At 43.4% G+C, this 14,098-nt stretch overlaps 3 protein-coding genes across 12 annotated transcripts in view; 1 reads left to right on the forward strand and 2 right to left on the reverse strand.

The window, feature by feature from the left end:
- Positions 1-4,394, reverse strand: mtfr2 (mitochondrial fission regulator 2). The gene is made up of 8 exons (XM_069158340.1): positions 4,257-4,394; positions 2,928-3,110; positions 2,731-2,835; positions 1,961-2,085; positions 1,443-1,636; positions 1,032-1,314; positions 711-894; positions 1-586 (listed from the first exon to the last, which is right to left on the reverse strand). Exons 2-8 carry the CDS (start codon positions 2,997-2,999, stop codon positions 542-544), a joined length of 1,008 nt encoding a protein of 335 aa, XP_069014441.1. The 5' UTR covers positions 3,000-3,110; positions 4,257-4,394; the 3' UTR covers positions 1-541.
- armc1l (armadillo repeat containing 1, like) lies at positions 4,133-7,033 on the forward strand. 3 transcript variants are annotated; one of them, XM_069158345.1, is made up of 7 exons: positions 4,133-4,231; positions 4,969-5,136; positions 5,365-5,456; positions 5,688-5,871; positions 5,966-6,082; positions 6,225-6,299; positions 6,402-7,033. In XM_069158345.1, the coding sequence occupies exons 2-7, from the start codon at positions 4,984-4,986 to the stop codon at positions 6,591-6,593; spliced, it is 813 nt and encodes a 270-aa protein (XP_069014446.1). In that variant the 5' UTR covers positions 4,133-4,231; positions 4,969-4,983; the 3' UTR covers positions 6,594-7,033. The 3 variants fall into 3 exon arrangements, with proteins under 3 accessions (XP_069014446.1, XP_069014442.1, XP_069014445.1); XM_069158341.1 differs by lacking the exon at positions 4,133-4,231 and adding an exon at positions 4,567-4,616; XM_069158344.1 differs by lacking the exon at positions 4,133-4,231 and adding an exon at positions 4,668-4,828.
- Positions 7,027-14,098, reverse strand: part of map7b (microtubule-associated protein 7b) — a 25,916-nt gene continuing 18,844 nt past the window's right edge. For 6 of the 8 annotated variants that reach the window (XM_069158337.1, XM_069158333.1, XM_069158335.1 and 3 more), the window contains 11 exons: positions 13,367-13,539; positions 12,318-12,454; positions 11,869-12,113; positions 11,618-11,768; positions 11,370-11,529; positions 11,118-11,222; positions 10,985-11,035; positions 10,863-10,887; positions 10,629-10,731; positions 9,772-10,001; positions 7,027-8,955 (listed from right to left, as the gene is read on the reverse strand). In XM_069158337.1, coding sequence (XP_069014438.1) covers positions 8,945-8,955; positions 9,772-10,001; positions 10,629-10,731; positions 10,863-10,887; positions 10,985-11,035; positions 11,118-11,222; positions 11,370-11,529; positions 11,618-11,768; positions 11,869-12,113; positions 12,318-12,454; positions 13,367-13,539 — 1,391 coding nt within the window. In that variant the 3' untranslated portion in view covers positions 7,027-8,944. Of the gene's footprint in view, positions 8,956-9,771; positions 10,002-10,628; positions 10,732-10,862; positions 10,888-10,984; positions 11,038-11,117; positions 11,223-11,369; positions 11,530-11,617; positions 11,769-11,868; positions 12,114-12,317; positions 12,455-13,366; positions 13,540-14,098 lie in introns of those variants that run through there. The other 2 variants (XM_069158334.1, XR_011178720.1) reach the window with 2 other exon arrangements.

Raw genomic sequence — 14,098 nt, forward strand, 5'->3', positions numbered from 1 at the left:
ACCAAAAACAAAACAAAAATTGGTCAGTGCACATTAACTCTTTAATCAAATAAAACCTAAAAAAAATAGTTGCATAGAAGAGAGCTGTGTGAATCTCAAATCCCGCTGGTCTGCACTTCATTTGGTTGAGGTAAGACTGAAGAGTGATTTTACAAACAAAAGGCAGATGGTGAAAAGCTACAGTGCATACCTGCTTAAATACATTATTACATTATTTCCTTTACAGGTGTTCTGCACACAAACATAGTAGCACAATAACAAACAATTGAAACAGTAAGACTGTGTACAAACACAAAATGTGTACCAAAACCTTTGTTTACAGCAACTGCGATAACAAAAATCATACATTCAAAATCCAAACAAAGACACTTTGTTCATTGTGAAACAAACACTCTTACAAGAACGAAAGGAAAGACAAGCAAAAATGAAACGTAATTCAAATTCAATAACTGAGTTTGTGAGGCACATCTGTGGGAGCTACGATTGGATGGCGACATGTGGCCTTTGACCTCTTAGTGCCAGAAGTTACCGTTTAACAGGATCAGAGGTGGCGGCGTCCCTGACGGCGTCTGGTGTGCTGAGGAACCTGAAACAGAGCAGCTCAGTTTTTGTACCAAGACATAGGGGTGAACACAATTTCAAAAAGCACATTGTAATGTAATAAATTAAAGAGAATGTGTGAGTGTGGTTTTTGTCTGTGGTAAACAAACCATGGGTGTTTCTGGACTGCTGAAAGGTGATAAATCGAAGGAATTCTCTTTGTCGGAGGAGTTGTTGTGATGATGCTGGGCGAACTTCCTCTTTAGTGCTTCAGTAATAAGAGCGGCTGGATCATTAAGCAATGCTGGACCTCCCTTACTGCATCTGTTCCTGATGGGGGTTCCCCCTGGAGATCTAGAGGAAAAAAATGAAAATGCTTTGTCAAAGGACAGCTGTTGTATACATCAACACAGAAAACCATGAAAAAAGGTAAAGGTAATGAAAATTAGGGGATAAAACGAGCAGAAAATAAAAGAGTGCTGAATGCCTACCTCTCCACTGAGCGCAGTTTAATGTGATTTAAGTCCTTCAGAACGTCCATCATGGACGGGATCCCTTTACTTCCTGAACCCTTACTGAGCCCTGAGTCCTGGGGCCTGCGCTGTCCCTTATCAAGGTTTTTGTCATTCTGCCTGCGCTGTCGGATCAGCTCTATCACAGATAAAGTCTCGGAGGACGAGCTTGGGCAGGGAAGAGGTGGCGGTGGCGGAGCAGCACAGCGAGGTGTGGATGTGAGAAGTGGGGATGTTAAGGCCTTTTGGGACTCAGTCAGACCTAAAAACATGTTGAAAGAAATAAAAAAATAATAATAAAGATCAAGATTATCTTGACGTACTCAGAACATGGGTGTGTCTTTTATGGAAAAAAAAAAAAAAAAAAAAAAAAAAAGTTGTTACAAATACCTGAGGCTGGTGCAGCAGTAACAATCATGGCTATCTGAGCTCGTAGTTTGAGAAGCTCATTCTCCAGCGCCGTGATCTTCTTCAGGGCGTCTGGATCAGATCTTCCTCCTCTCTGGGATGGATTCATGGTCGGTCTCGGGTATCTCATCACCTCTCGATTTACAGTACTTTGCTTCTTTGGAGGTAAATGGTTCCTATGGAGACCACACATTCGTCTTACATTCATTCTCCTATTTGTATTACCAACATCTGGATGTAATGGGAGAAGCTTGTCAGACATGCATAATTATCTCTGTCAGTACCATGTCATTTTGTATATAAAGAAATCCGTTTTTCTCTGTCGTTAAAAAAAAATGATGGTCAATTAAGTGCTTTTTTTCCCTTTTTTGCAGAGGTCAGCGGTCAAATAAGCAGCCTACAAGTTAAGATTTCAGTTTACCTTCTGTTTTCACACAACAGTAAGAAAAAGAGAAAAACTGTCTTCATGGTATTTGTCCTGTGCTCATTTGTGTTTTTACCTGGTTTTGGCAAAGCTGTCGCCCTCATCCTCAAACACCCACATGACGTCAGCGAATGAGGGGATGGCTGGCGTTTCCACGGTGATGTCAACATATCCATGGGGTCTAAAGGTGCCAAGAGGGATCTGAGGACGCAACATGGACAAGGAAAGAGTACACAGACGTTATAAATAATACTTATGAGATTAATTACTCAGTTTATGTACAGCAGTTAGTTGTGTAAATGTCTTGGGTGTAAAGGTGAAAATAACAGTTATTGTTACAATCAATTAATTTGCCTATGATTTTTTTAGATACATTGTTTTATATATTAAATAAAAGTAAACATCAGGTGATGACAGGTGTGTCAAATTTCTTGTTTGGTCTAATAAATAGTCCAAAGATATGTTTCGTTTACTATCACTTGTGACACAAAAAAGAGAAATGATTTGACGTTTTTGCTTATGAAATTACAAAAAAAGATTATTTAATTATAAAAAATAGTCCAGCCATAAATTGTATATTGATCCACTAATCGATTGTTGCATCTCTACATCCATATCTATGTCATACATAGGAAAATTTTATATAAAAAAATACAACTTAACACTTCCGCTGAAGTTAAGATACAGTAATAGATGTGTAACTCAAGTGTCATTTAAATCAGGTTAAATCCTTTCTTTGTCAGCTGTATACCACACACTTTCGGTTAATTTGCAGAGTTGCATTTGACCAGGTAAAGACAAATATGTCATTTAATGACGTGTTTGAAAACACATGTTGTACAATACCTGAAAGTGGACACGTGGGGTAGGCGTCAGTGGGAGATTTGTCCCTATCATCCGTACAAGGCTGCGATACTGACCGCACAGCTGACTGTCCCACACTGGAACCAGCTACAGGCAAGATGACACACACAGAACTCATAAAAACATCCAGTTTGAGAATCGGCATCACAACTATATCAGAGGTGCATCTGTACATTTACCATGTCTGCAGGCATCCCAAAATACTCCAGGACAATGTGCAACACATCCACTATATCCTCTACTAAAGACATTGCAAGGACTTTTTCCAGCACAAGCTGACGCCTGCAAAGCTCCTCTTTCTGCTGACTGACTTGGTGAGATGCTAAAAAAGAAAAGATGCCGCTAAGTCACATGCTTTACACCTGAAAAAAAAAAAAAAAATCATACAACACTTTTAGGTATTATCAAAATCTTTTATGTTAAACCACAAATCAAGCCAGAAATCTGGACAAATACGAAATCAACCAATATCTCCTTGAAACTATTGCAATAATTCAATAACCGCAGTCTGGACTAGGGTGGCAAATAATTATTATTTTCTTTATTACCAATGCTGTCGATTAGGATCTCGGTTATGCGATTAGGTGTTTGTCTTTAAAATGGTGGAAACATCAACCAGTGTTTCCCAAAGCTGAAGGTGCATCCTAAAATGTCTTGTTTTGTCCCAATCTAAGAGTCAACAATCAAAAGATATTTAGTTTATTATCATGGCGGACTAAAGGATCCAGTCAATATTCGATTTTAAGAGCTAGAATCTGGGAAGTTTAGTATTTTTGCATTAAAAAAAAAGAGCCCAAACTATTAATTAATAATCAACATAGTTTTTCTGTCTATCAACTAATCGTTACAAATCAAGCATGAACTACTGTTAGAGGGCCTTTACAAGTCTCTTAAATCATTTTTAATTCTTTTGTTTATTACATTTTTGTGTTATATTTTGTTTCGTCCTTTAACAATCACATTGCTTTTATTTGACCTTGAATTGTTTTATCCCTCATCTGAATGTCTTTTAGGTCTTGTATGGATTGCTTTGCATTGTTATTGATTGGGACTGCACAAAGAAACCTCCCTTGCCTATAAACCAACCGTGGGTACCCGCCGTATCCGGAAATGATCCATGTCAATCAAACTGATCGACAAGGATCGTGACCAACTCTGAACACGACACTCACTGTGGGTTCACCGGGACATTTTCTGAGCCAAAGGTGCTGAAATTATTGGATTTGATTTCAAGCCAAATTCAAAGAGTCCATTACTGACCAATTGCCATAGTGTCACCTGGTGCCATTACAAACTGCTGCTCGGGGAGGCAGTTGTCCCTCCACCGCTGGATGCTCGGTAGGCTGTGAAATCGCACTGTCAGCACAGCGGAGGTTCTTAGTGGACTTTAGTTTTCATTTGAAAAGAGTAACCTTCTTCTGTGAGCAGTGCAGGGATCGAGTCACATGCACCGCAGTGCCAAAAGCTGCACGGATCATCAAAAGTAACGTGAATATGTTTGCACTTACCGTTCAGTTGTTTCCTCGTCGAAATATGGATCTATGTTTATATTTTCCTAAATCGTCTTCACAGGCAATTGCATGAACTATAACTATATATATATACATATATATATAAATTTATATATATGTACACGAAGTACTTGCAGGTTTCCTCCTCGCACGCGTCCAGGCAGCAGATCTTTGAAGTCAAATAAAGCCGCAGCAGCAATACCTCCTCTGATTGGCTGAAAATGCAGAACTTGCACCAGCAGCCAATAGGAGCGGGCGAACTTGCAGCGTTGGCAACGGTTAGTTGACCAATTGCCGATGACGAAAACCAGTCGCCAAATTTGTATTTTCGTGCACGAGTGGTTGGTTTCCTCTTTGGTAAGAAAACGTCGCGAAACTCACGTAAACTACAAGTTCTGCATTTCCAGACCTTAGAAGTCACTTATGGCGACTTTACATTTCTTATTCCAACCGCGGAACTAAACAAACAACATGTATTTTTGTGAATTTGGCCCGCTTCAAACGTGACGAAAGTAGTTGGATAGCTTCTTGTTAGCCACAACCTCACCGCCAGCACAACGACTCGACAGGTCAACTTTATTTATCTTTAATGTGCCCGTTTCGCTCCAAGTTTGATATTATTTTCAGCTTTTTAAAAAAAAAATATCCAACAGAAACAGCAGCGTTACCTCAAACCGCAGATACTCACCTGTACGTTTTCATCTTCCAGTTTAAGTCAACAAAGATGATGGATGCACTGTCGGTGGTGAGTCAGCTGCGAGATCTGGCCTCCGAGCCGCAGAACCGGGATGTGATTGTCCAGGACCAGGGCTGCCTCCCCGGACTGGTTCTCTTCCTGGACCACCAGAACCCAGAAGTGCTGTTCGCGACTCTGCAGGTGAGGAAAGAGGCTGCATGCAGACGTACTGACGGGTCATTGTTTCCTCGTTGGAAGTACTGTTTTCTAAAACAGGATGACGTCACACATTGTTGTAATGCAGAATTGATTTCACTTTGAAATATATAGTAGGTTACACAGAGACGTTGTTGGGAACCTGGACTTTATGAGCAATATGTTGTAGTGACCAAAGTAAATTGCTCCGTCCCGTCTTCCTTTTGTCCTCAGACCCTTCGCTACTTGGCCGAGTTGCCTCCCAACGTCCCCACCATGAAGAATGAGCTGGGTATGATGGTGAGCTTGGAGAATCTTATGGGAAGGTGAGAAGGTCACGTTATTTTCACGTTGTTCATCCCCATGTTTTTCCTGAACTGTCGTATTTTTAAGCACTGTGATGCGGTTTGTTTGTGAAATTTACGACGACGCCGGCAGTTGTTTACGCGGTGAATTAATTACAAGGCCATGTTTTTGTTACGCTGCGTCTTATTATCCATAAAGAGCAGTACATACACCCCGAACCGCTCGGATGAATATAATATTTCTCTGTACAGAGAGGGTCTGTCTGGTGACATCACAGCTTTGGCCCAGGAGGTGTATAATATTCTGAGTGCACCTACTAATCCTCCCACCGGCACACCTGAGAGGGAGAGGGCGAAGAAGTCTCAGTTCTTTATCAACTTCTCCAACAAGAAGGCCAAGTCTATCACTCTGCACATCCAAGGGTTGGACACCATAGTGAGTGGGCTGACTGACGTGCACACGTTTAGACTCGCCAGCAAATGTTATCATTGACAGCAAGTGATCTAACATCATCATCTCTCGTGTCCAGGACCAGCGAGGCTTGTGTGAGGAGGCTCTTCTGAAGGTCAGAGGGGTGATCAGCTTCACTTTCCAAATGGCCTCCAAGAGATGCACCGTTCGCATCCGTTCAGACCTCCCCACTGAGGTAACCAACAAAAACATGTACTGTCAGTGTCTGCTCAGGAAACTAACTGTCCTGCTATTTGTTATAACGCTGTAATTCTGTCATACCTGCTGCACGAATCCTACATAATAAAACTGCATCTCATCTGTCTCTTCATTTGCAGAGTCTGGCGATGGCCATCGCCGCCACTAATGTCCTGTCAGCCCAACAAGTGGTGAAGAATGAGGCAGGAGAAGAGGTGAATCAACTTTTGACTACGCTTTTTAGGATCCGCCGGTGAAAAACAAAAAAAATACGAGGGTGCAAAGTTCACATTTAACTTGTCTCGTAATGTTTTCAGGTTTATATTCCTCTGAGCACGTCTGAGGTAAAAGTGCAGCAAAACTCAGCTCTACCAGATTACCTCCCAGAGGAGGAGAGCCCAGAGAGGGAGGTCGACCGGGCAATTTCTCGCACCACAGCTAAGGAAGACACCAGCGGGAGCTGGCTCAACGCTGCTGCCGGTTTCCTCACAAAAACCTTTTACTGGTGAAAGTGGAGTGCTGTGATTTCCTGGGACCCACAGAGATGGGTTTTTTTTTTTAAGTGGAATGAGACAACAGGACTTCAGTCTGGATCAGTCTGCATAGTCATGACTGGCATTTCTGTGAGTAACTCAATTATCAGCTCAATCTGTTCTGCTGAGAGTTGAATGCAAACCCACGCACTTGAAATGTGAATTTTCACTGGACTGGTTCTTTTCTATCCACTATTCACACAGTGTAAATATTTTTTTAAATTTGTCTTTCACTCTTTACATTTGCTCTTTTTCTTTCTTGCATGGAAACAAAGTTGAAAAGTAGTTTCTCTCCTGTTGTTTGTTGATAGTTGTATTGGTTTACGCTCAAATATGAAACATTACTACAAGCTGTTTTTCCGCTGTTTCCTCAATTATTGACAAGAAAATCATTGCAAGACAACATGAGTATGAGTGGAAGTCTTCAATTCAAAAAGTTTTATTTACTTGCCAAACAGTACAGCTGCAACAGTTGTACAGAGATTTCAGCTTTTCAGTGGTTCAAAGAAGTCATCCCAACGCCTCTGTAGAAAAGGGCCTGTTAGTTTCCAAAGCTCTGTGGTCTTAGTAAAATATCCACTTTTATACATAATTTATAGCATCAAGTTACCATGTTGATAACAGCATGCTACGTACTACTGGCAGCAACCTGCAAGTACATAACCTAGATATCTGAAGTTCATTCCACTTTGGTGGTACTGCAAATATATAAACATAAAGGAAACTCAAGTGCAAAAGTTTAATGCAAACAGAGCGACGTCACTGGGAGCTGAGAGATGAAGACGAAGAGAAGATCACAGAGGTGTAATGGTCAGGTTTCCAGTGTTTGACTTGATTCCTCCCTCTTTGCCTTTACACAAATGAAAAGCTGTATGAAGGACCAATAGTTTGACATAAAAAGCTGTTAAATGGTGACAAAGCATTTAATCATTTTTCAGAAGAAAGAGAAAAAGAAGCTCGTGGAAAGTTTGGAGACGCAGCCAGAACGTCAAAGCTCGCGAGGAATGCTTCCAGTATTTTCATTTTAGTGAGAATGATTGATTGAAAGTCACCTCATTCCTTTTACGATGCAGTAAGGCAAAGGAATGTCAAAATTAGCAGCATTTCTTCACAAATCCTTTATCAAAAAAAAAGATCGAATTATTCAAGTTATTTAACACCTCCAGTAAATTATTTTAGTCCATTTTGTACTCGCTTGGCCAAAACGAAAGTCAACACAAGGTGGCGAAGCCACAACCAAGTTCCTCTTAACGCTGCTCAGTGGAACAGGATGTAGGAAGCAGCTTCAATGTAAAGGGTAAACAAATGAAAAGGGGGCAGCCAGAACACATATTTTTCCTAAATTTGAACAGAAAATGAGGACAAAATTAAGAATCATGTTATATCTGTACAGCAATTAAATAAAACTAAACAAAGATCGGAAGTTTACACTCTAATTCTCAGTCGAGAACAGTATTTTCATTTTGTCATAATTCAACCTAGAGTCTGTAATACTCCGTCAACCCTGTCTCACCCCCGTTAACAAGCTCTAGTTTTAAACACTGTAGTCACAGCAGAATATATTACAGTACAAGACACCTTCCAGTCGTCTCAATATAACTTAATGCACTGATATCATTCCTATGTCCCATCTCTTCTCAAACATTTCAATAGAAATGTTGAATCGTCATAATCACGAGTTTCCAGTTCCAGAGGAGAAATGCATTTTAAGTTTAAGTCTGAGCCTCTTGTACTTGCTCCAGTTCTAAAGTCACACTGCTGATTCTGTCAGTCTGATTACAGTATGTCTGCAGGGGGGGAAAAAACAAAACAAAAAAAACAACAACAACAACATCTCCTAGTATCACGGCTGAAGACTTAACAGCTGATCTCAGTTTATGGTATTTTCAGTTTCTCATTCGCACTCACAATCACACAGTCGCAAGATGGCGTTCGATGTCCTCCTGTGATTTCAGGACATCCACTTCAGGGTCGGGGGGGGCAGCGTGGGCTGTATACGCAGAACAAACCAGGCGTAGTCGTGGTCCGAGACAGAGAGACGAGCTCTCACCCCGAGAGCTCGTCGAGGGAAAAGTAACTTGTCTCGCTGGGGATGCTTTAGGGAGATCTTTGGAGACCACCATCTTTGGGAAATGGCTGCGGTGCTGGAGGGTGAGAAAGAATCCGGCGCTGCGAGTCCTCCCTTTTGATTCAGTCCAACAGCTCCATGTTTCTCTGTCTCCCTCGCTCTCTCTCTCTGTCTGTCTGTCTGTCTGTCTGTCTGTCTGTCTCTCTCTGTCTGTCTCTGTCTCTCTCTGGGTGTGGAGTCATCATGTCGTAACGGGGCATCAGGCAACATCTGAATATCACAGGCACAAACAAGGGGGGAAAAAAATGCCGTTATTATGAAGGCTAATACAGAATCAACACCAGTTTCTTCATGTTTCTGGATACTATTTACTTTATGAATAAAATATGTTGATTAAATTGCTCTTGTAGAAGCTATCAGTTATTTTTTTTTACTGACTGTCTTAAAAGGAAGTGTGTTGCTAGGAAGCATCTGCAAAAGCTTTTCATCCACACCACCAGCGCCGTCATTTCACGACGTAGTTGGTGGGATGGAGAGGGAAGAAGAGACACTCGGAGACACCGGTGATGCTTCTTTTCACCATCACCAGACATAATAAAAGGCTAGATTTCTCTTGCTGCTATCACTTATTTCATTCCTTAGGATACAATCAATAAAGTTGGGGGTCTTGAGAGAGGCAGATTCTTTAAAAACAGTCGAAATCAGAGCCGGAGATTTCATGACTTTTAGTTATTCGTACGGATCACGCGGATCCCACATTTCCTACAATGCAACCGCAATAGCATGTCATTAAATGCCAATTTCTTTCAAATTCCGCGGCGCAACCCTTGTAACGCCGAATTTCAGGCAAAAATGGGACGTCTCGAGCTCGGTCCCAGATAACCCTGATGACATCACCCTGATGACATCACCGTGACAAAATCAGGGTTTCTTTGAAAAGCGCCCTACAGAGACGACCACACCAAGAGCTGTCCCAGAGTGAAGGATGCTCTCTGTTACCGTATCGAGAGAATTCAGTGAGGGTGAATGAAGACAAATGTAAGAACATGGGGTGGAAAAACAAAAAGTGTATTGACGCTTATTGACCTGGTCCCTGCTGCGCTGATATATCTTCTATTCCACTCAGAGGCTTTAGGAGACCGTTCTCCATGAAGGCTACGATAGGAACTCTCCCCCCCTCTTCCTGCTCCTCCTCCTCTTCCTCCTCCTCCTCCTCCTGCTGCTGCTCCTCCTCCTCCTCCTCCTCCTCGCCTTCAGCAGGAGACAACCTGGAATGTGGAGGCAGTACAATCACCTCTTCAAACTCCCCGTTCTCCCTGGAACCAGAAAAAAACAACAACAAAAAACAGAGAATGGGAATTAGAGAGTCCCTCCAGGAAATCAGGATTTTGCGTTCACCAGAATTGATACAAACTCAAACCGATCTTCACAACGTCTGTCGGAGCTTTCAATCTCGGAAAACTTCCCTCGATCTCTCCAGAACAAATGTACTCAATGGAAGCTTTGCAGCCGAAACAGCCTCTCCAAACAAGACGTACAAAAATGTTTCCTTATTTAGAGTCCGCACGGCTCTTCAAGCTCATCATCAAAGCCAACTACACGCTGGTTGAAAAAAACCCCTCATTATTAATGTAATTCATCATTACATAGCCTCATTACACTGACAGATAACATCAATGTGACAAATTCCAAATAAACTTGTGTAGGAGGGAGGATCACAATGTTCAGAGACTGTGAGCTTCTGCTGTGCAGCAGCATGATGTGCACAGTGCAGGGAGACGCTACAACCATTCTAAATAAGTATTCCACGTTGTGTCGCTTGATCAACGTCAGCACCCGAGTTGCACGTATTTTGTGAGCAGCGGTTCGGATGCACCAACGATCTTTCCGATCCGTCCCAATATGGTAAAACACATCTGCTGTAACGCTGCCTACGACTCTACCTCTGGTCAGGATGGCTCGGTGCTGTCGGGCTGGCGTCCGGCTGGCGACCGTTGCCGTTACTGTTGTGTGTCGCTGCAGACGCGGCAGGAGAGGAAGGGGTCACTGACGGCGAAAGAAAATCAACATGGCCGTCAGGAACAGCAGCACGGGAACAACTACAGAGAATACAGATATATTCCTGCAAAGGTAATTGTAAAAAAAAAAAAAAATAAATAAAAGGTGGAATTAATTACCTGCATCTTCTCCATTTCGGACTTTCTGGAGATGGGATGAGAAAAAAAAAAAGAGAATGAACACTTCACGAAGATTATTCTGTTGGATATTTGTTCGATTTTCATCCTATCCTGCTCTCCACCTTTTCTGGCGTGTCTGAACGTCTTGTTCTCTTCATGATCTCCTCAAGACGCTGGTGGTTAGAAAAAGGTAAAAGAGCTTTAAGATCTGCTGCACATCACAAGCAAGGTTTATTCTGTGTGAGTGTGTGTCACCTTTTTTCTCTCTAGGCGCTCAGCCTCCTCTTTCTGGAAGTGTTTCTCTCTCTCCTGCCTCAGTCGCTCCGCCTCCTCCCTCTGTCGGGACTCGTCCTCCTCTTTCTAACGCACACACACACACACACACACACACATACGCACACACACATTTTATAGTGAGATCTCTCACTTCTCTGTTAAATAAAGAATTTAGTTGAAATGTTTTTTTTCTTATTCGAACACAGGTGAAGCACGGAAGTATTCTCGGACCTGTTTCTGCAGTCTCTCCGCCTCCTCTCTCTCCTTCTCTTCCTCCACCTTCCTCTCCTCCTCCTCCTTCCTCCTCCTATCCTCAGCCTGGTGCTGAACCTCCTCCTCTCTCCTCGCCCGCTCCTCCGCCTTACGCCGAGCCATCTCCTCCTTCGCTAATCTGAAAAGACCCAAACAGATCAGTTAGAAGTCCTGAAACGCACACCCTTGAGTACGTTACAGTTTCTCACGCAGCACAGTCAGCGTACCTCCCCTGCTCCTCTTGCTGCCTGCGCTGCTCTTCCTCTCGCTCCCTCTGCTCGCGGGCCAGCCGTCGTTTCTCAGACAGGATACGACTCGCCTCCTCTGGATCTGTGGTGCCGGCTGAGGGCTTGTGGGCTGGAGGACTGCTTACTTTCTCTAGAAGGCATCATAAAAGACACTTATACCGGCGCAACTGCTAAACTGACCAAATGCTTTGTACTGTAGGTGTGAAAAGACTTTGAGAGTGATTACTGACCGCTGGCTCCTGTGGGCGTCGCAGGGTTCTGCTCAGTCGAGGATCTGTTCTGGCCCAGCGGCTGAGGTCGAGGCAGAGGAGGGCTGAGGACCTGCTCTTCCTCCTTGTCTTGAGCTCTGCTAGGCGTTGAGGGGTGGGAGCTGTCGGGCGTGACCCTGACAGGACGAAGGTTTCCGGGGTCTTCTGCCCCCGGAGACTTGAGCCGCTTGGGGGTCGGAGGGCGCCCTGCTGTCTTCTGTGGAGGTCTGTGTGCACAAGGGAAAGTATGCCCAAACATATACTCCTAAAAAGAGCAATTATGTCTAATCCCCGTTTTACATTTCACAAAATATTCTTCAGAAAAGCATGTCAGAAAAATAGCTGCAGAGTGACATTGGACACCCTATTTCTGATCCAAATAATCCATAATTCCAATCTGTACAGAGTAAATCTGGGTAATATTCTCCTACCTGCCAGGAGAGGGCGCTGTCACTTTACTGATCTTCTTGCCTGGAGAAGAGGAGCGCTTGCTGGGGGGCAGTGACAGGACGGGAGCCAGTGGCAATGTCAGGTTGCTCCATGACTTCCTGACGTTGTCACGGTCCTTCTGCGGTTCGAGCAGGAGATGCAGGGAAACAAAGAGAAGAAAAACATTATCCAAAACGAGCGGGATCCTTTCTCGTCACTGAATCAGGACCCGAGTGAGCCAGCGGCATAAAAAGGTCTTCACAAAACTGTCCGCTCTTTAGCGACACTCAAAGTAATCACATGGTACAAAAGGTGTCCAGACCCAGGTGTCCTACTGGCAGCAGAGGGAGATCAGTAACAGGATTAGACTCAGACAGTCATCCTGTCGCCGTGCATAACCTCTGGCACTGAGCCGTGACACACACACACACACACACATAAAAAAACAACCTTCTTTAATTCAGTCAAACTCAAGTGGCATACTTTATATCTCTTGTTAGTAGAAAAGGCAAAAATGTGTGTACTTTAACATGCAAAGTTCTGACTCAGCATAATAATGAACAAGAATATATGTGTGCTGTCTGCAGTCTGTGGGATGAACAGTGTCCACGATGTCATCCTTCTAAGACCTTAATGGCATAAGCTGTGACACAGCAGCAGACAGATGGACAACTGTGTGTGTGTGTGTGTGTGTGTGTGTGTGTGTGTGTGTGTGTGTGTGTGTGTGTGTGTGTGTGTCTGATGACTCAAATTCTGACTCACTGTTTCTGACTGATCTGGGACTTAAAATACTTTAAACATAAATGGCTGCACATAAACACAATCACTCATAATACAGCAAATCAAATTATTCATTTAACATCAGAAATTTAAAAAAAGAGGAGATCTGACGATGGTCATGTGATCGAGTACCTTATTTGAGCAACAGGATCGTCAGGACCATTTCACAGCTGACGTGTCAATACGATATTTCAGGGGTTTTGTGTGTGCAAACAGCATTTTCTAGATGTTCTGTCAAACTGTGCAGTTACACCTTGATGACATGTCCTACCCGTGTGGTTCCAGTTGTCCTCCTCCGTGGGATGGTGGAAGACGAGGAAGCCGTCTCCCTGCTGAGGCTCCTCTCCTGGCTGCGACAGTGAGGGAGGGGCTGCGCCTGCAGGGCCTTGAAGGACATGGAGCCCATGGGGTGGCAGGACACTGAGCGAGGACACACAGGCATGGCTACGGTGACGTACGAGGTGGGAGTTCAGCGTGGCGTGAAGAAGGTACGGACCCGGACGGTGTTAGGACACCGGAAAGAGGTTTGATAAGCAGGAGCATGGAGCCGAAGATCAGGCAGGTGAGGAAGGAATGAGAAGGATGTCAGATGAGTTAGTAGGGAGAAGCCATGGGTTCGGAAAGGCCAGCGCAGGATGGAAAAGAAGGTGTTTGGGTAGGAACAGAGAAGAAGAGAAAGAAAGTATTAGTGCTACCGATCGGAAGAACAGCTCCGAACATTCTGCAACCATCACTTGGGCACTGTTTGTCAAAGAACGTCAACGCATAGCTTTACAGAGAAGGATTTAGTTTGCCTTATTGATCAGGTTAGAGAATAAGAAAAACGTAAAGTTTAAAACCTCAGCACGATGTGGAAAATGTTGCTTTATGCTTAGAGGCATCTACATGCAGTAGGAGTGGTTTAGCAAACTGTTAACTGCAGGAAAAAAAAGAAATCCCAGTGTTGGAAGCATTTCTACTTAGTCATCCAGTCCACACCAACTACTCATACTCACACATTAGA

This window comes from Embiotoca jacksoni, unplaced genomic scaffold (assembly GCF_022577435.1).
Source record: "Embiotoca jacksoni isolate LCO1_2020_lvr unplaced genomic scaffold, fEmbJac1.0.p SCAF_23, whole genome shotgun sequence".
In the NCBI taxonomy this organism is placed as follows: Eukaryota; Metazoa; Chordata; class Actinopteri; family Embiotocidae; genus Embiotoca; species Embiotoca jacksoni.